This window comes from Dipodomys spectabilis, unplaced genomic scaffold (genome assembly GCF_019054845.1).
Source record: "Dipodomys spectabilis isolate Male_0828 unplaced genomic scaffold, ASM1905484v1 ptg000197l, whole genome shotgun sequence".
Taxonomy (NCBI): Eukaryota; Metazoa; Chordata; class Mammalia; order Rodentia; family Heteromyidae; genus Dipodomys; species Dipodomys spectabilis.
In genome coordinates, this window is record NW_024870874.1 from 11,925,471 (window position 1) to 11,947,252 (window position 21,782).

A 21,782-nucleotide genomic window follows, 5' to 3' on the forward strand; every position below is an offset into this window, starting at 1 on the left:
CATAAACACAGATTCATAAACACAGATCTTCTTAATGAAAATGAAGAAGACACTAAAGAGATGAAAATACTTCCAATTATGTTCAGGATAGGAAAAATTAATATTGTGACAAGGACCAAATTACCAAAAGTGATCTGCAGATGCCTTACAATATTAAAATTCCTGTGGCACTTTTTCTGTTTTATCACTTAATAATCACCCTAGGTAGAATAATAAATAATATGACTATCGTACATAAAAGCCATTTTTCATCCCAAAGAAACAAATACCCAGATATTGAAAGATTCTACACCAAGTTCAGATGTGGGACAAAAAGGGTATATATTCAGAATTATTTGCAGTAGTCAGAAATCTTAATCCTAATCTGGATGTTTATAAAGCATATAAAAAAATACTTGGAAGAAGTAAATGAATGGCAGTAAAACCAAAAGAATAAATTGTTTTATGCCTTTTAGGTAGCTGACCTATTAACACTGTCTACCATTGGAAGACTTTCACAAAGTAATATCCAGTTTACTTCTGCTCCTATTTGTTCAATTGTTAAAAACAAGTTTTAGGTTTGTTTTCATATCCCATACAGTCCAGCATCCCTAACATCTCAGAAAATAACATAATATCTAACTAGAAGCATGAGGTGCAGACTGTCCAGGTTCAAAATTCACTTCAAGACTCTAAAAACATTAACTTTCTCTTTGCCTTGGTTCCTCCAGTACTCCATGTTACACAATTGAGGACAGCAGAACTCAATGGATTCTGCTTTCCTTATAGCAGCAGATATAAATTTGTATTAACACCCTCAGCTGTGGTGTACATTTAATTACTGAAATTACCTTAATACGATGTTACTCATATTTGAGGTTCAAAAATATTAACGATGCTGGGCATTGGTGGCCTGTAATCCTAGTGACTCACAAGGCTGATCTGAGGGTCACAGTTCAAAGCCAGCCCAGGCAGGAGAGTCCGTGAGACTCATTTCAACCATCAATAAACCAAAAGTGAAGCTGTGGCTCAAAGTAGTAGAGTACTAGCCTTGAACATAACAGCTCAGGGACAGTGCCCAGGCACTGAGTTCAAGCCCTACAACTAAAAAAAAAAAAAAAAAAGATTAATGATTACTTTTACATGCCACTTATTCCACAACCAGTAAAGTTCTATTTGTAACAACATAGCTATATTATACTTTGGTAAAAAATAAAAATAAAAAAAAATGCTTGAAATTCATTGGGGAAATGGAAATGAAAGTGTAGAGGCATAGCACATCAATTTTCTTTGTTATATGTCAATAGGACCTCCAAAATTTTTAAGAAGAGGGCTGGGAAGGTGGCTCAGTGGTAGAGTGCTTGCCTTGCACACATGAGGCCCTGGGTTCGATTCCTTAGTACCACATAAGCAGAAAAAGCTAGAAGTGGTGCTATGGCTCAATTGGTAGAGTGCTAGCCTTGAGCTGAACAGGTGAGAGACAGCCCCCAGGACCAGAGTTCAGGTCCTACGATAAAAAAAAAAAAGAAAGAAAATTATCTTGAAAGCATCCTACTTTAGGAGTATGTGTGGACTTTAGTACGTATACTGTATACTAAGTAAATGTTAGAACTGAAGGCAGAAGTTATCATTTTCAGTCACTGAGCTCATGATGGGGTCAGAGCTGCAAAATAACCCTGGACTTCTAATCTCCCCCTTCCATTTCTCCACATCCCTTCTTGCAATTAACTCAGTCTAATTGATATTTACTTCACATTTACATGACAGCTGTAGGAGGGAGAAACACAGCAGAGAAAAAGAAAATCACAAATTTTTTCATTCTGCAAATTTGCCGTGAAAAAAATGTGAGAAGTGCAGTTTAACTGGCATCTGAAAATAATAGAAGGCTAGAAAGTCTAGGACATAAAACTTTTATTTTTATCCTTAAGCTTACCAACTTCTTTCCTTGGACAGTATTTTCTTGCCTGATGCCTATCTACACTCATATGAGAAACCATGAAAACTTGTTAGTGATTTTAATTTGAAGTCATACTGTTATGAATCAAATGTTAGAAATAATAACCTAATAGTATACCAAGGGAACTTCAGAAATTCTGAAGTTGTATTTTCTTCCAAGAAATTTTAACTGGCTATTGTTGATTAATAAAATTCAAGGCTAAGGGCCTGAAAACTTTCTTAAATGGAACAAATGCAAGAGGTTTTCCAATCACTTTTCTAAGAAAAATCTTTTACGTGATAAATTTCAGTTGTATGAGTTGTCATCATTGGGTAACTTTTTATTTTTATTTTTTTCTTTTTAATCAGTCATGGAGCTTGAACTCTGGGCCTGGAACTGTCCAAGCTCTTCAGCTCAAGGCTAGCGCTCCACCACTGGAGCCACATGCCACTTCCAGTTTTCTGGATTACAGGCATGAGCCACCAGGGCCAGGCATACTGGGTAACTTTTAAAGATGGCAGAGTAACAATGAAATATAAAGTAAATATGAAAATAATAAAATAATTCAAATGTCAGCCTAAAATAAAATTACAAGTATGATGGAATTGACAGTCAATATATATCTATATATTTTAACTTTGCTTTATACTTAAGATCAAAGCCAAAGATGTTAAACACAATTTAAAATTTTATCACAAACTATTTTTGACATTTTTCTCATAATTGAACATCTTCACTCTCATGACCACTTGAGTAACCAATAAATTCATTTAGACGATAATGAAACTCCATTTTGACTATTTTCTAAAATAAAAAACTTAGGTAATATTCTTAAGACAGTACTAAACTATGGTCTGTATAGAGTGTATCTGTAGAAACTTTACCAATTAACTCTCAAATCTTACCACAACTTTTCTGTTCAAAGAAAACACAATCTTTGAAATAATCTGAGAGAATATTGTGCAATTCACAAAATGGTAATACTGCTAATATTGCAATCACTAACAAGGCTTATAAGCATGTCCTGTCTCAATTTTCTCAATCAAGATAAGACACATTTTTAATTTAACAGAACATTTAATTACATTAGTTTCCCATTAGCCCATCAAAGGTTTTTAACGATGCTTATATTGGCCATTTCCACTGGTTGGCAGGAGGCTCTTCCACTAATGGCTCCCATGGTTTCCAGTCTAACATTTTTCTTGCCAGACTTAGCTCCTTTTCAGCCTGTTAAAAACAACAACAACAAAAAATGTTTAAAGATAATTCAACTATCCAAAGGGTACTGACCAGAACAAATCAATGAAATTTGACTATTAAAGCTTCAACTTTCATATTAAAACCTTATAGTTTATCTCAACATCAAATCTTGAACATTAACTAATTCCTTAATTCTTATAGGTTTATAATTAAAAAAAAAACTACCTCTAACTTACTCTAATTGATTGGAATTTACTATAACTATAGTGTTCAAAGCTTGGTTGGTAAATTTTCCATCCTAATTAGATTGTACAAGTTCTCTTCATTTTTATCAGTGGCTTTCAAACCATTCTTTCCTATGACCTACAGCTAAAAATAAAATACACTAGCAGATTATGTCCCAAGACCACAGGTAGATGAGTGAATCAATGTTTAAGACTGAACCCTATGTGATAAGTTTCTTTTTTTTTCCCCTTTTTTCTTTTGCTAGTCCTGGAGCTTGAACTCAGGGCCTGGGAACTGTCCCTGAGCCTGTGCTCAAGGCTAGCACTCTACCACTTGAGCAGAGCCACTTCTGGCCTTTTCTCTTTATGTGATACTAAGGAATTGAACCCAGGGCTTCATGCATGCTTGGCAAACACTCTACCACTAAGCCACATTCCCAGCTGTACAAAATTTCCCGTACAAAAATTCTTAAGCTTTAATTTATAAACTAGGCACAGGTTAAGATTAACAGCAATAAAGGGTTGAAAGTTAATCTGATAACTAAGAAAACAACTACTAAGTATTGGGTAGATAGTTTACACTGCAAGTAAGGGGGAAGATTAACGTCCCAGGCAAGATAAAGTGAGACTATGTGAGATTTCGTTCAGATACTCAGAACAAAGTGCAATTTTACACTTAGGAATTCTTATGAACTGTTTATTCTTGTAGTTTTTCATTTAAAATTTTCAAGCAACTGAAATCAGAGAGCCAAACCTAATATGGGAGAACTACTGTATATTTGCCATGGTATACTTAATACACAAATATAATTAAAATAAAAACACAAATTATGTAATTGCAGCATTTATTCTTATAAAGGAGGCTAAATCTCATCTAACTAATGTCATGACCTATAATTACTTGAGATCCAGGATTTGTAAAATGATGATCTGTAGAATGGAGGAAAACACAGCAGGTACACAGGAAATATGCATTAAACTAATTCCTTTTATCTTTTAACCACCATATAAAATTGTGCATGCATATTTTATGTGGTACCATGTGATGTTTTGTGCTATGTTCAAACATTATGATTTGACAAGATTAACATATGGACAATAATGTAAAATAAAGGTTTCAAAATATGTTGTACAAATTTTCAAAGTTTATTAATTTGGTCAAAAGCTCCAATAACCTAAATAAAAAGTATTATTTTAGTTTTTTGATTCAAAGAATCTGCTTGTTTTTCCATATAACTACACTGTATTATAACTTTACTATAGTTTCCGTAAAACTACGCTAAGCTCTTAAAATTCTGTCTAAAAATATAAATACAGCATTATGTTACTAAAGTAAATGAGAGCTAACAATAGGCTGTCTATTCAGTCACTAATAAATACCTAATTGATACTCACATGTTAGAAGTACATTTTCAATGCATCATCTTATATTTGGTATGACACTATATGAAGTCGGTTTTTATTTCCTTCTAGGAAATTGTGTTATATATAAAATGATTAAAATTTTTAAAAAACCTCTATGTAAGATTTTTTTTTTAATTTACCTGAAGAATAACCTCTTCTAGTTGGCCTCCCTGAAGTTTGTCTTCTAATTTGTTAACATCTGGTTCCTGTAATTTCAAGGAATATAAATATATAAGTAAATATGGGTATTTTTAAAGCTCATACATAAAAGACAACAATAGTAAATGTGTTTTTATAACTTCATTAAGCTATTACCAAATATTTGGTGTAAATCTATTTAATCTCTGCTACTTTTGTTTTAATAATATCATGAATAACTACAGCTGGGGGCTAGGGGCTTACATCTATAATCCTAGCTACTCGGGAGGCTGAGATCTGAGGAACTTGATTCAAACCCCACATTTTACATACTTCTGATATAATATATATAAGATATAATGCCAAATTTTTTTCCTTGCCAGTGCTAGGACTTGAACTCCAGCCCTGTGCTGTCCCTGATCCTCTTTGTACTCAAGGCTAGCGCTCTACCAGTTGAGCCACAGTGCCACTTCCCAAATTTAGTCTTCCTAAAATAGATTTTGTTTTTTTGCCAATCTTGGGGCTTGAATTCTCGGCTTGGGCACTATCCCTGAGCTTCTTTTGCTCATGACTAAGTTCTCTACCATTTGGGCCATAGTGCACTTCCAGCTTTTTTGAGTAGTTTACTGGATAGAAGAGTCTCCCGGACATTCCTGCGTGGAATGGCTTCGAACTATGATTCTCAGATCTCAGCCTCCTGAGTAGGATTACAGGTGTGAGCCACTGGTGCCTGGCTAGGATTACAGGTGTGAGCCACTGGTGCCTGACTAGGATTACAAGTGTGAGCCACAAGTGCCTGACTTAAAACTGAGTTTTTAAAATTCATTTCTTTCTTATAATTTTTTATTTCAATTGAGGGTGTTAACATTGAAATCAAATCTTATGACCGAAAAATTCCTCCACCAGGTATATACTAAATAAAAATATGTGATACATCTACAAATAATGTTCAACAATGTTTACATCAATACAAATCATAGCCCAAAAGGTGAAACAACCCCAATGGCTATCTATAATAGAATGGATCAGATAAGTTTTGTTATTTGGTATAACAGAATACTATATGGCAATGATAGCAGACAACTGATAACTATGCAGCAGTACAGATGATTTTCTTAAGCTTAAGTACAAATCAGACAAAAAAAGTAATGACCATTCAAATTCTACAAGTTGAAAAACAGGCCAAATAGTTGGGTGCCAGTAGCTCACACCTGTAATCCTAGCTACTCAGGAGGCTGAGATCTGAGGATTATGGTTCAAAGCCAGCCCAGGCAGGAAACTCTGTGACACTCTTATCTCCAATAAACCACTAGAAAACCGGAAGTGGTGCTGTGGCTCAAGTGGTAGAGGGCTTGCCTTGAGATGAAGAGTGCGGGGACAGGGCCCAAGCTCAGAGTTCAAGCTCCACAACCAACAAAAGAAAAACATAAAAAAATTTAAAAAATAGGCCAAATATCCTAAATCAGAATAATAGCTATTGTTAGGTTAGTAAAGAGGACAAGCTTTTGATGTTATCATAATGTCATTTTGGAGTACTGGTACTAATGGTGTGATCACTTGAAAACTCCATCAAGTTTCAAACCATAATCGTCCTATCTCTGCCTCCTAGTAGCTGGATTACCATGATACGCAGCCTTTATTAAAATGTTTTTCAAAAGAAATCTCAACTGGACACTGTGGTTCATGTCTGTCACCCCAGGTATATGAGAAGTAGAAATCCAAATTGCAGCTCCAGCCTAGTAAAGCACAAGGCTCTGAGTTCAAATCCCAGTAACACCAAATAAATAATTAAATGAATACTATAATACCTAAAATATTTAATGGCCTTTAAGTTATTTTCTAGTATACTGAACTTTGTGAGAGCTAGGAACTACACTCTATAAATACATACACACACATACATAAATAAGATTTTGTCATTATCAAAATGGCTTTTTGTTACTGGTCCATGAATCAAATGAAAAAAACAAAAAAAGTTTTTGATTTGTTCCAGCTGAGGCTTTCTCTGCATAGCTTTTTCTTTGACTTTTTCCAGTCTCTACTCTACTCTTAATGGACACTATCAATAATCTATATTATAGTAGGTTGAGTAATAAATGACAAGATGTACAAGTATTTATCTCTAGAGTCTGTAAATATCTTTATGACAAAGATTTGGGCATAAAAAGATATTGACATGGGAATATCATCTTTGTGAGCCCTCAATTTGAGTGTCTTGATAAGACAGAGGCAAAGGAAAATTACAAAGAAAAATTACCTGTCTGTATAAGCTAAAATTGGAATGGTACAGAAGGCAAGAAATATATCACCAGAAACTAAAAGAAATAAGGAATAACTTATACTATAGAGATGCCAGACAAAACAAGGCCCTAGCAACTTGATTTGTACTCTTGAGTTTCAATTTCAGACTTCCAAGCTCCAGAAATAAAGCAAGTTTTTAGGTAATTATTTTGAGATGTTTCTTTAAAAGTCTTGCTTTTGTTCTTCTTTGAAGAAATAAGATCAAGACCTGGCACAGCAGCTCATACCTATAATCCTAGCTATTCAGAGGCAAAGTTCAGGTGGATTTTGGGTTGAGGCCTCTTAGGCAAAGAGTTAACAAGATTGTGGGTGCCAGTAGCTCACACCTATAATCATAGCTACTCCAGAGGCTGAGATTTGAGCACTGTAGTTCAAAACCAGACCCAGCAGGAAAGTCCCTGAGTCTCTTATCTCCAATTAACTACTTCCCAAAAAAGCCAGAAATGAAGCTGTTACTCAAGTGGTAGAGCACTATCTAAAAGGAACAGCACCTAGGCCCTGAGAACAAGCCCCAAGATCAGCATAAAAATGAAACTAAACAGATTAGCAAGATCTCTTCAACCAAGGTTTGGTTGTGGTGTTGAGACCTGTGAACCCATTTAACCAGGAGGCCCGAGGTAGGAGCCAAAAAAAAAAAAAAAAGGGCCAAGAAAAACCTCTGGCAAAAAAAAAAAAAATTTAAAAAAAATTGGGCTTAGGGTGTGTATGGCTCAAGTAGGGAAGTAAGTTGTATAATAAGGCTCTGAGTTCAAACCTCAATACTGGGGAAAATAAAAAGATACAACCACAATTTTATGGTTACCTCAGGACAGGGACTTGATCTTACTCCTGTACTCTAGAAATGCCATGCATATAAAAAGCATTTAATAAACAAAAATTTGCTATGTAGAAGATGAAAGGAAAGCACTGATAGTAGGATGAGAAGAGAATACACGTACAAAAGGGCAGAACATGCAGAAAAATAAGTTACTGAAATTTTTTTGTTAAATGTTACATTGGATAGCTACTTACGGCTTTAACCATATTGAGTCTCTCATTTGTAATCTGTTCTGTGTATTTTCTGTATGCTACATTTTTAGGGAGTAGTTCGAGGACATCAAGAATCTTTGTGTACAATATTGTTAGCCTCTGAAAAGAAAAAGCATACAAAATGAAAAGATTAGGTAGAACATTTTCTCTTTTAAAATGTAATTAGTAAATTATAATAGAATTATTGAAGATGATGTACAGAGGGATTATCATTTCATAAGCCAGGTAATGAGTACAATTTATTTTTAGACAATGCCATGCCTCAAGTTCATTCTCCAGTGTATACTGAATACCAAGCTTTCACACTCCCTCCCTTTCTTTACCTCCCATTTGCCCCCCCCCCAAAAAAGAAAGAAAAAACACCACTACCAGTAACAACAACAAATCATGTTTTTATTTCCTAGAATTAGTTTTGATAAGTATTTTTTTGCCAATCCTGGGGCTTGAACTTAGGGTCGAGGCACTCCCTGAGCTGTTTTGCTCAAGGCTGCTCTACAACTTGAACTACAACGCCACTTGCGGATTTTTCTGTTTATGTAGTACTGAGGAACTGAACTCAAGGCTTCCTGCTTGCTAGGCAAGCATTCCACCACTAAGCCACATTCCCAACCCAGTAAGTAGTATTTTAAATGTTCAGAGGAATTGCGCTTTTGGGTTCCTCCCCTAAGAGTATCCTCTTTCAGTCTGATTGTTTATGGGTGAATGATTTAAAGTCCTGTATAGGTTATCATGTCGTTATATTTTAGATCTAGTTTCCAAATGAGAGAAAATATGCACCATTTCTGAGTTTGGCTTACTTCAGGTAACATGATTTGTTCTAGGTCCATCCATTTCCCTGTAAATGCCATATTATCCTTTTTAATGAATGAGTGAATTTCCATTGTGTGTATGTATTTTTTATTCATATATCTATTCTAGGGCATATGGGCGTTTCCATAACTTGGCTATTAACAATGCAGCAATGAACATGGATGTGCAAGTGTCTTTACTGTATTCTGAGTTGCAATGTTCTAGGCAGAATATTTTTTTTTTGTCTTTTCTTTTTGGTACTGAGGTTCGAACCCAGGACATCATACTTGCTAGGCAAGTGCTTTGCCACTGAACTACATCCCAGCCCTAGGCAGAATATTTTTAACGTTTCACAGAATAAAAATTTAAACAGGGGTCACATCTATTCTTTTTAACTCTTCTTTGCTACCACTTCCTCATGTCTATATCCTGTTTCTATCCTTTGCAACTTAGGAAACAAATGTGTTATTTATGTTTATGTATCATAATAAGTTTTACCTAAGACAAAGACATATAACAAGAAAAAAATAAAACAATGCTAATGACTTTTTTAGGAAATCAAATCATTTGGAAAATCAGTATTTCTCAAACTGAGATGCTAGGTACTGCAAATCCTTTCCAATTCTTTTTCAGTTTTTCTTCTTGAACTTAAACAGATTTAAAAGTAGATCATTGATATGACAGAAGTAAACTAAATTATATAATACTAAATGCTTTTGCTTGAGACTACAATTGTGTTCCAAGTGGCTAAATTTCACCAAAGGCTCAACAGAAAAAGCAACAGAACTGAGTCACTGAAACAGAATACTGTGAAACACACTAAACTAAACTTCAGTGTGGCTATCAGTCACATGCTAAAAGGTGTTCATTTGTAATACACATGAGCTTTAGTTATTTTATTTGAATTTAGTTTAAAATTTGTAGTGATGGGGATAGAACTCAGAAACGTACGTATTCTAGACACTCTATTACTTAGCTACACCTTCAGACCTGAAATTTGTTTTTGTTTAATTATATAAAACCCAGAGAAGCCAATAGCTAGTTTCTCACGTGTATGTATATGTATTCAGATATACATGTATAGTACATATGCAAATAAACCTTAAAGGTTTTAACAACTGCACTTCTTAAAAAGCAGTTTAAATATTTAGCCTTATTTACCTATTTGAATATGAATTTCCATAATAGAGAATATATTACTAGCAGGTTCAGTATTTCTTATCTGGAAGGCTTCAGAGCAGAAGTGTTTGAATTTCAGGTTTTCTTGGATTTGGGAATATTTGCATTATGAGATATCTTAGAAATGGGATCAAAGCCAAAATATAACACATGAACTTTAGACACATAGCCCAAAGGTAATTTTACAGAAGATTTTTTTTTTTTAGCATGCCTGCATTCTGACTATTTTACATGAAGTCAGATGTGATTTCCCATTTGTAGCATTATGTCAGAAAACAGACATATTCAGATGTGGATGAAAAATGGTCAGCCTGTACCAATGTAAATCTTGTCAGATAACACACAAACACAATTGTGTGGGTTTTTCACATCACATTTGTTTGTTTTCAAGTTTAGTCAAGGGAAAGATAATATAAGTCTTAGCCACGAAGTATGGGTTTTAATCATTTACCTCTTATGTGAGGATTATGTGAGGATATGACCTCTAGCAGTCATATGTGCAGTCTTTTTACAGGTGGCTTTCCCTACCCTCCACAACAGTCATCAGTTATCATCTGTGCTCACTTCAGTCAGTACACATAGTTACAAAGAAAATACAATCATAGACAATTTTATCTCCCTAAAACACCCATTTGTAATACTTTTCACTCTTCCCTAGATATTTCAAGAAAACATTTTAACAACAATAACAAAAAAATTGGATTTCTCTCCTTAAGATCTGGTATATTTATGGTCTATTCTTCTCCCTAATAAGCAATGTAACTTAATCAAAAGGTTTTAATCTGATTTAAGGTTTTGATTTAAACTTTTCCTTCTTATTCTCAACTTATACAATGCAAATATTAATTTAGAATGTAACATTTAAATAAATTCTTAAACTGATTTAAAACATTTTATCTTTTTTTTTCTGATACAAAGATGTGTCCCTAGAGAAATACAGATGAGAATCAGAAGTGATCAACATAAAAAAAAGAAATAAATGTTCTAAATGGGGTGGACATCTACTCTATCATCTATACTGGGACATTTCACACAGTAAAAAAAGGCACTTTTACTTATCCCTTGCCAAAATTAGGTGCAAATCAGGATAACCCATCCAACAAGACATCCTGTAAGCACTCCAATAATTTTAAGTATTATGTTTTGTAACATAAATTGTAAGTATGTTTTGTAAAGAACATTCATTGTATACAGTAAAAATGTATACTTAGTATATACATGTATATATGTGTAGTACTATACCATGTAGTGTTTGATAAAGGCAAACTGGACATGGATCTCAATCTGTGTCTAAGGTTCTTCAGAAAAGACAAAGGAGATAACATGATAAACCCCACAGATCAGTGTGTGGAAGAAGTAAGGAAAGATCTGGAGTAGACAGTACTAAGCAATGATTGAGAGCATGGTAAATGGAACTTCACTGCCTAGGTTCACACTGGCTTGCTTCACTGCCTCCTTGTACTGGACAAATTACTTCCATCTAGAGACCTTCATTCTTGATCTGCAAAATGTGGATAATAACATCTCTTTATAAGGTGCTGTGTCACTTCGAATGGTACTCGGAAAACACAGTCTCTATAAATTGTATTATCTTTTTAAATGGAAGTATTTTTAAATACTGAAGGAAAAAGGTATGCCCAAGTGTGTGACAGGGTGAGGAAGGGGAAACGGGTAAAAAATGGGAGGTGCAGATTTGGAGGGTACCTACACGATTATGTAAAACTGAATTTTCCAGAATGCCAAGAAACAAATCTAGGGAAGAGTGGCTCAGTAAAGAGGTCATGGGCAAGGAGAAAAAAAGAGGGGGGTGAGGGGCGGCGATATTGGTTCTGCTCCATCCACAACCTCACGGGGGCTGTGATTGGATGTGAATTCCCGGTTTCCTGTAGCCAGTCTTTCCAGGAACCCTCGGGCACCCACCAGGACAAACAGAGGTACGTACATCGTGCGGAGTGTCGCACACAGCCAAGCCCACCAGGCCAGTGGTCTGTTCAAAAACGAAATAGGAACCAAGCTGTTTACTGCCATTTCCGCGTGTGCATCCCCCCCCAAGAAAGGCAAAGCCCGGGACTCCCAGTCTCCTACCTGGTTCTCGACCCCTCCCGTGACCCCAGGCTCTAACTCGACTTCTGGATCTGGAGACCCCCTGGCTCTGATCTGGCCTTTCCACTCCGCGGCGCCCCCCCCCCCCCCCGGCCCGGCTTCTCCACCCAGCGGCCCCCCGCCCGGCCCGGCCTCTCCACCCCGTGACGCCCCGGCCCGGCTTCTCCACCCCGAGGCCCCCCGCCCCAGCCCGGCCTCTCCACCCCGCAGCCCCCCGCCCCAGCCCAGCCCAGCCCAGCCCAGCCCAGCCCAGCCCAGCCCGGCCCGGCCTCTCCACCCCGCGGCCCCCCGCCCCGGATTCTCCGCCCCGCCCCGGCCTCTCCGCCCCGCCCCGGCCTCTCCACCACGCGGCCCCCCGCCCCGGACTCTCCGCCCCGCCCCGGCCTCTCCACCCCGCGGCCCCCCGCCCCAGCCCGGCCTCTTCACCCCGCGGCCTCCCGCCCCGGCCCGGCCTCTCCGCCCCGGCCTCTCCACTCCGCGGCCCCCCGCCCCGGCCCGGCCCCGGCCCGGCCCGGCCTCTCCACCCCGCGGCCCCCCGCCCCAGCCCGGCCTCTCCACCCCGCGGCCCCCCGCCCCGGCCTCTCCACCCCGCGGCCCCCCGCCCCGGCCTCTCCGCCCCGGCCCGGCCTCTCCGCCCCGGCCCGGCCCCTCAATCCGGCTTGCTTTCCGCGCGTGTGCGTTCGCGCAGAGCCGCTAAGCCGGCCATCGCCTGAGAGGAGAGCACAAGTGCCCCCGGGAAGAGGGGATGTCGGGCTCCCCCACCCCGCGGCCTCAGCCACCACAGTGACCTCCGCTCGGCTCACCTTCTTCAGCACACCCGCCATGACGGAGCGCGCCTCAAGGGAGCCAGGCCGCAAAGCCCTCTGGGAGCCTCGCTCAGACCCGCTCAGTTCACACCCGAGAGCGTCGCTCCGTCACCCTGGAAACTGCTTGGCTCCGCCCTCCCCCAGGATCCCGGAAGGAGCGGAAACGCACTGCCGGAGGGAAAAAGATGGATGCCAGAGCCGCGGGCGTCCTGTTGAGGGACGTGTTACTGGTTTGTAGCTGGGCCTTTGACACTGTGCCCTGAGACCGAGGAAACAAAAGTGCTCGCGCTGGGGATTTGTGCTCTCTTTCCGACTTTGGTAAACACGTTAACCTCCCTTCCTGAGCTGGAGCTGAGGAGGGCCGTGGGCCTGAGCACCGTGAGTGCGCGCGCGCGTTACCCGGGCACAGACCTGAGTGTATTAACCTTTACCCCTCCAAGTGCATCGTGTTCTCATTTTCCCAGGCCCTAACCCCCCCCCCCCCCCCACCTCCATGCCCAGTCCCTAGAACATGACATTTGTGGGTGGTTGTCTCACAGTCTGAGCAAACGCCTATATCAATAAACCATGTATTTGGTAAGTGTTCAAATAGAAGTTTGTGCTCAGTGCACGGGCAGAAATGCACTAAAACTAACCAAAAACTGTAGGTGACTGGAATTCAAGGGAAAAAAAATGTCTCGAAGAGACGGCGGAACAGAAGTGTAACAAACTAAGAGCACGTGCACAAAGAAACGGGATCTCTCTGAATTGCCTCTGTTTCTCTGAAAAACTTTGACTAATCCAAATTGTGCCATCAAAACTACATGTGTTGAAGTCTCCCTCACTGTCTCAGAAAGTGACCTGATTGAAAAATAGTCGTTGTCGTTGTGGTTATGATAAAGTCATTAGAGTAGAATCTCATCCAACTGGGTTGGTGTTTATTAAAAAGGAAAATTTATGGTACAGCTATGCATACACAAGAGAACTGTTGTGCAAAGGTTAAGATAGATTACAGTGATGCTTCTATATGCAGAACACCAAAAACTGCAGACAAGATACCAGCAGGTGGGGTTGTGGGGCCTGTCCCAGTCTTCACAGTGAACTGACTTTGCCATCAACTGGATCACAGACTTCTAGCCTCCAGAACAGTGAGATAATCAAGCCCAAATTTATGGTACTTTGTTGACAAAAATTCTAGCAAACTAATAATACACTGAGTAATAATTGGTTTGATTATCTAATTCCACTCTTCTTAAGGATAGCTTTCCTTAGAAACATAAGGAAATAATTTCATTTCAGATGACCAAAACTAAGACTTTACCATACTCATATAATTTTTGATTTCCAGTTTTTGAGTAATCTATAATTATAATTCTGGAGAAAATATACTTTAACAAAGATATGCACGTTAATGACATCTTAAAAGATATAGACATGAATGCATATATATACACATTCATAAATAGAACTGTGAAATTGGAATTAGCCATCAGATTTATCCTCTAGCTTCATGGTAAAGTGAAATATATTGATAGAGACAAACTACATCACTTTTTCAGGAAACTCAGATGAGTTGAAGTTTATGAGGTGATAGTCTTTATTCCCTGTCTATCCAGATTCTAAGAATTTTGTCACTGTGGTATGTGTTCTGGAATTATATGATTAGACAAAATGCCTGTGTTTTCATCCATTATGACTTTGGAGTCATGCCTTTTTCTGTACCATATTAGCTAAAGATGCCAAGATTAGACAGACGTGGCTGATCCTGGCCAAGGTACTATATACTGATGATTTCCATGTGTTGGGAAATGTGGATGTTTTTTGATCCCTTCCCCTTGCAGAATGTCAGGACTGTGTATAGAAGTGGCTTGATAGTGATATTCTATGGGTAGTGACAGTAGAACTAGAGGTAAAAGGGCACATCCTCAGCCTCTGTGATATCAGAAGGGATTTAAGAATATCTTAATGGGCATAACAAGATGATGAAAGACACTAAATTCTCAGGTGGAATGGTGCAGTCCATTACACAGGGGTAAGTATACCAGTCTTTCTCAGAAAAGACTGGTGAGAAGCTCTCCTGTAAATAATATTATTGGGCTAGGTGACTTAGAGCCAAAATCTGGATCTCACGTTTTATGGAATTTGCTCTTTGGGGACTCAACCTATTCAATAAGAAACCTCCTGTTTTCCCAAAAGTAAGTGACTGGAAAATTGCCATTCTATACTGCTTCCCTCTGTGATGAAAGGCTTTTCTGTGAAAGATTGAATTTTACCAAAATTAGATGATCAAATGGTTTCTCTGGAATCTGGATTTCTGGGGCAGGAACTAGAAAAGATGGAATGCAGCTTGATTCTCAGGGCATGACAGGCTAATTCCTGAAGACCTAGTAGGTCTTGGCCACTTCATGATCAGAAAACAAAAATGAAAATAACCTCCAATCAGAAAGTGTTCTTTCTCCAAAACTTAGAATGAACAATAATATATTTAAGTCAGTTATTAAAATAGGCTACCATATTCCAATTCCAATTCCAGTAGTTGGGTATTATTCATCTCTTATGCCTTTACGTATATCAGTTATGTGCAAAATTATTTGGAGTTTCTCTTGTCTTCTTTATGTTATGAACACTCCTCAAACGCATACATAACCAGGCAACTGTGGGCATCTTCTATGTTGGTTTGCAGATAAGCATTGTTCTGAAACAAGCTGAAACTCTGATAAAAACCATTACTAAGTTTTATCTTTGTGGACATAAGCTTCCCTATATGTGTGTTAATCAGTATATAATAATAGGGATATCCAACACTCTCACCTGGATTTGGATTAGGTTTAATACTGAAGTAAGTACATTCCTCTATTGAAAACCATAGGGGGAAAAAAGCTATGGAAGCACTGAGTAAAAAGATTTTTATATCATCTCTGCAGTTGGGGTATGTATAGCTCCACTTCTGGGTATCACATGCTAGGCTGACATGCCTACCTTCAAAATCAAAACAAAGCCTACTTGGGAGATTTCCCTTTGAGGAAAGCAAGCCAATAGAAAAGTTCACCCTTACTGTGAGCCCTGGTCAAGACTCTCAGAAAATAAAACAGCAATAAAAGAACCTAAAGTAAGATGCCTGAATTAGGGGATTGGCAGAAGGACATCGACAGGAACAAATGGAGCTATGACTGAAAAGAAAAATGGTCAGCCCCTAAGTTGTTCAAAGGTATCACAATGGAATATGCATCATGTATCGTAGTGTTTGGAGTTCAGCACTTCTTTTAAATAATGTGTAACATCCTACATATGAAGCTATATGCTTTAATGAATTGGGTAAATAATGGCAAATTTCCCCTCAATTTTATTATAGTTGACATGATTTTAATTCCCAGGATCTCCTGTATTTGCAAGATATATTGTAGAACACACATAATGTAGTAAAAAATCTGGAATCCCACTTAGAACATTTTCTCTTTTTTCGTTACATTATAATCCTGTACTTGAGAAACACGAAATATCTAAAACTGCCTTTTCTTTTCCATTCAGTGATAAAGATAGTGCATAAACCATATTGCTATTTTACCAGGAGGTGGCAATAAAGAGACATATCAGTAGTAATTTCAGCAACCCTATGCTTGGAAGCTACTATTGTTTTCCCCCTTTAGCTGTTCTGGTGAATTCATTTGGAAAGAAAGTCTTTGCTAATAAGAAAGAATAAGGGAACCTTGGTTGTGTAAGATCCTCTCTGATGTTGAAGTGCTATTGCATTTCAAGTATTTTTTAATAGTTGAGGATATATGAGACTGAAGAAGGGAAAGGGAGAGTCAGCATGTTCTCAGCACCTAGAGGAAGGGGAGAAAGTAAGAAAAGGACCAGGCTGAAGATAGATGGATAATGTTCTGTAAAGTCCAACTGAGAAGTGGAACCAATATAACCACCACAGTTCAAAGCCAGTAAACTCATTAAAAAGGAGCGTTAAATGGAATTTACATAATTTGGAAAGAGCAAAGTAGCCGTGATGATTGTAGGGACACATGGAAAGACTCATCAGGAAACCAAGAAGCAAGTGAAATAAATATAACTGGTTTTCCACTTAAAGTATAAGGAAGATGATGGGAACTACAGTGTTATAAATGGCCTTTGTGTGAGTAACTTAGGCAATTAGAAATTGCTAGCAAATAAGAATTGCTGTGGTTATGTTTTTGATTAAAAATTCATTATGAAAAGATATGCTTAAATTCTTGTCAGCCATATTTGAAACTTAGACCTATTACCTTAAGTCATATTTAAGTAGTGGAAAAGGGGGTATTTTCTCTCAGACCTTGGCTCCTACCTTGGCAGGCTCCTAGCCTGCCCCTTCCACAGGGTACAGTATTCCTGTGAACAGTCATGAGATACCTACTTAAATGGTTTTTTCCTCTTTTCTGGAATGGTCTAGACATGAACAAAGAACACTAAGGATTAGAGGAAACTGTCTTCCATTGTCCTCACCCCTGAGGCTTGAACTCAGTCGCCTGGATAAATTATGGGCCTGACCAGAATACCCCTACATTCTTTTGGTGGTATTTTTGTTTATTTTGCAAAAGACTTTGCAAAAGTAATACCACACAATTTCTTTGTGTTGGTTTTTAGGTCAGTACCATTTTACTTCTATACAGTTGTCCTATACTTTGAAATCAAAAAGTGTGATGTATCCAGATTTGCGTTTGTTCTCATGATTGCTAGCTATTTGAGGTCGTTTCTGATCGCCTGTTAATTTTAGGATCCACCAACCCCAATTTTTGGGTATAATTCCAGGGCATAATTGAAATCAAGAATTTGAAGAAGTATCTGCCCTCCCAAGTTTAACTCAGCATTCCTCATGATATCCAAGATATGTAAACAATTCAGACGATATTGATAGATGAATGAAGAAACTATGAGTTAAACATGCAAGGAATATTACTGAGCTTTTGTAAAGAGGAAACTATTGCTAGAGGTGACAACATGTGGACATTGTACTGAGTAAAATAAACCATACCCAGGAGGATAGATATTGCTTAATTCCCCTTATAAGCTAATATTTTAACTGATAGAAGCAGAGCCACATGGTGGCTAATAGGAAAAGGGGAGAGGGGTAAGGAAATTACAACAGGTAAAAGTTTCAGTTAGGCAATATGGATAAGTTCGAGAGATCCACTGTGCCACATAGCCTGTGGTTGGTAAGTATGTACTTGAAACATTTATTACAAAGGTAAATATCAAGTGTACTTACCAGAGAGAAATGCATATTATCACACACACATAACACACATCCATGATCCAGAATTAACGTTAGCCTTTTGCATATTTGTTCAAAATTTTAAAGTTTTATGAATAAAGCTGAAGTACTGGATATCGATATTTTTAATTTGTCAAAATACAAGTCATTATTTAAACACACCACAACAATCTCTTTCCAGTTAGCATTTTGTTTTTAAGGTCAAACATACAGACATCTAGATACTGCTTTATTTCTTTTAATTACAGCCTAATTTGCTATTACATGAGTGTGGCACATTTCATGTGTCTATGTATTCATTTCTCTTTAGATGGTAAATTGTATTGCTTCCAGTAGTCTCATTCCACATGATGGCACATATTTCCTGTGCTTATGGACAAGTGCTTTTCTGGAATTAATACCTAGGGGCAGAATTGCTGTGGTGTAAGATACATCTTCACATTCTGTGGATAATGTGCTGCCAAATATTTTTCTGCATGACTGTTCCAATGTTCATACCCTGTAACATTTGGCATTTAGAAGATTGTCAACCTTTGTGCAATGGGTCTCCTGGTGTTTTTACATCTCTATTTCTAGAGATTGAGCATTTATTCATAAATGTAGTGGTCACTAGAAATTCCCTTTTATGAATTTCTCCAGTTTACATCACTTACTTTTTATGACATTGATTGTCTTTTCTCATAGTGCTTGTAAAAGGTCTTTTATTCTGGACACAATTTCTTGTACAATGTCTTCTGCCAGTTTTTAATTTTTTTATTGTAAAGATACTGTACAGAGGGGTTACAGTTACATGAGTAAGGTAATGAGTACATTTTCTATTGAGCATTGTTACCCCCTCCTTTGTCTTTCCCCTAGTATCTCTTCCCTCACCTCCCCCACACCTTTCTCTCCATCCCCAAGTTGTAAACTTTATTTTCAACATAATATCTTGTACATCTCATTGTTACAATGGTTCAACCTGTATCCTTGTTTCAGAATTTTGTTATTTCCCTTCCCCTCCCCAAATTAGAAAAATGCAGAGCACCAGAATCAAATACAATGACAACAGAGGTCAGACCATGGGGGAAAAACATATTAATAAATCATATAGTACATTTAAAAAATAGCGATAAACATAAAACCTCTTTGTCCCTATCTTCCGGTTTATTTCACTTAACATCATCTTATATGGTCATATGTACATAGCTTTTGACCTTTTCTGCTCTCTGGTAAGATTATCCTAGATGTGTACGAGCTATTGCAAATAAGGGAAACCATGGGACCTATGTTTCTTTGGGCCTGGCTTACTTCACTTAATATAAGTTTTTCCAAGTCTTTCCATTTCCTAACAAATGGCGTGGTGTCACTTTTTCTGATGGAGGCATGCAGTTCCAGTGTGTGTGTGTGTGTGTGTGTGTGTGTGTGTGTGTGTGTGTGTGTGTGTGTGTGTGTGTGTGTGTGTCACATTTTCTTGACCCATTCATCTACTAAGGGGCATCTGGTTTGGTTCCATATCTTAGCTATGGTGAATAATGCTGTGAAAATTATTGTTGTGCTGATAACTTTAGTATGGCCTTGTTTGTGATCATTTGGGTAAATTCCCAAAAGTGGGATTACTGGATCATAGGGGAGCTCTATGTGGAATCTTTTGCAGAACCTTCATACTGCTTTCCAAGCGGTTGAACAAGTTTACACTCCCACCAACAATGCAGTGGGTTTCCCTTCTGTCCACATCCCCTCTAGCATCTGTTGTTATTAGATTTCTTGATTATAGCCATTCTAACTGGGGTGAGGTGGAATCTCAATGTTGTTTTGATTTGCATTTCTTTTATGTCTAGAGAAGTTGAGCATTTCTTCATGCGTCTCTTGGCCATTCTTATTTCCTTATCAGAGAAGTCTAAGTCTTTAGCCCACGAATTAATTGGGCAGTTGTTTCTTTGAGGATTTGTTGTTGGGGGATTTAATTTTTTGAGTTCTAAGTGTATTTTAGATATGAGGCCCTTGTCCGTTGTATGGCTAGTGGAGATCTTCTCCCAGTCTCATGGGCTTTCTATTGATCTTGCTAGCTATGTCCTTTGCGATGCACTTCTGCCAGTTTTTATACCAAATATTTCATGCCGGTTTTATGTACATATAAGTTTATAATTTTTGTTTCTGTTTAACGTTTTCTTGCTATGTTCTCACAAATTTTATAAAATGGTTTCTATTTTTTTCTCTTTATTCTTGTTTTAAATCCTTGATTTTGGAGACAGGTCACTTTGTGATTTCTTGGACTGTGCATGTGTGAGTGCATGTGTGTGTGTGACACACATTTCCTGTGACATTTCACTTGAGGATTTCTCACAAATTATCTAATCCTGAATGATGTCTTAGCAATAGACCAAGGGATTGTGGCTTAGAAAGCAACCGTCAACTTCCAAGAAGGTTCAGTCCTCTTCTCCACTCAGAATTAGGAAGCTTAGATGCAATATCTGTCACCATGCTGGCACAAGCCTGCCATGCCAGGTCTTCTGGAGCCCATGGCAGAGTTCTGGACAGTCCTAGGAACAGTCCCTGCAAGGCCTTCATTCTGCAGCCTTGGGGTTTCCACAGTAGAAGTCACATACTACTTAGGAGCTTCCATCGAGTGATATTTCTGTTGAAGAATGGATTTACTTAGTATGCAGTCGATACAAGTTTAAATCATTCCAGTCCATAATACTCTCTAGTATTTTATAGTATTCTTTTTTTTTCCTGTTTTAGTTTGGAAGACTTTGTTGGCTGTGCATCCTACCCTGTCCACTCCCAGCTCCCTGGGACTTTATTAAGGCACAAAGAAAATATGGAAAGAGAGGTAAGAATCTACCATGGAATACATTAGTATTGTCCTTCACTAAAGAGTTAGGTTCATTTGAATGTGAAGATGCAACAGATATCTGTTCTGGGTTTTATGTATTTGGTAAAATGTGTTTTATATGGGGTCCATCAACATTATATAGTTCATTGGGTGCTCAGGAGAGCTTGGATTTTTATTTAGTGAGTAATTTTATAATATTATGTGACTCTTGGTTTTCAATTTTTATATACACTATCAGATTAGTTACATAGTAGGAAAAGAATGATAAAACCATTATATTCTCCCTCCTCCTCACTTTTTCTACTTTTTCTCCTACTGGTTTAGTAAAAGCTTGCCTTCGTTAATATAACCATCATAACCATTGTGTTAAATGTGCTTATACCTGCATTGTTAGGGCCGATTCAATGAATCTGCTTTTATTTTTCATATTCCAAATGAGAACCAATACCACTGACTTTTCTTTCCGATGCCAAAGTGGTGCCAAAGCAGCACCACTTCCGGTCAAAATATATAATATCAACATTGTGCTCATAACTCTTAATTCCCCACAATTCTGTGACTATTAGATTCATAGTAAGATATTTTCATGGTTCTCTGCAAACCCATTCATTACAGTTACTCCATGGAATATTGTCTGGTTTCCTGTTGACTCATGGAA

General features: G+C 38.0%; 2 protein-coding genes across 2 annotated transcripts in view; one reads left to right on the plus strand and one right to left on the minus strand.

The window, feature by feature from the left end:
- Positions 1–2,972: 2,972 nt before the first annotated feature.
- Positions 2,973–13,149, minus strand: Ndufa5 (NADH:ubiquinone oxidoreductase subunit A5). Its single transcript, XM_042696065.1, has 5 exons — positions 13,086–13,149; positions 12,122–12,166; positions 8,194–8,310; positions 4,884–4,949; positions 2,973–3,142 (listed from the first exon to the last, which is right to left on the minus strand). Exons 1-5 carry the CDS (start codon positions 13,104–13,106, stop codon positions 3,041–3,043), a joined length of 351 nt encoding a protein of 116 aa, XP_042551999.1. The 5' UTR covers positions 13,107–13,149; the 3' UTR covers positions 2,973–3,040.
- A 142-nt stretch (positions 13,150–13,291) lies between these two features.
- Positions 13,292–21,782, plus strand: part of Asb15 (ankyrin repeat and SOCS box containing 15) — a 41,109-nt gene continuing 32,618 nt past the window's right edge. The window contains exons 1-2 of the mRNA XM_042696064.1: positions 13,292–13,406; positions 21,031–21,121. The gene's annotated coding sequence lies outside the window, so the exon portion shown is untranslated. The remainder of the gene's footprint in view (positions 13,407–21,030; positions 21,122–21,782) is intronic.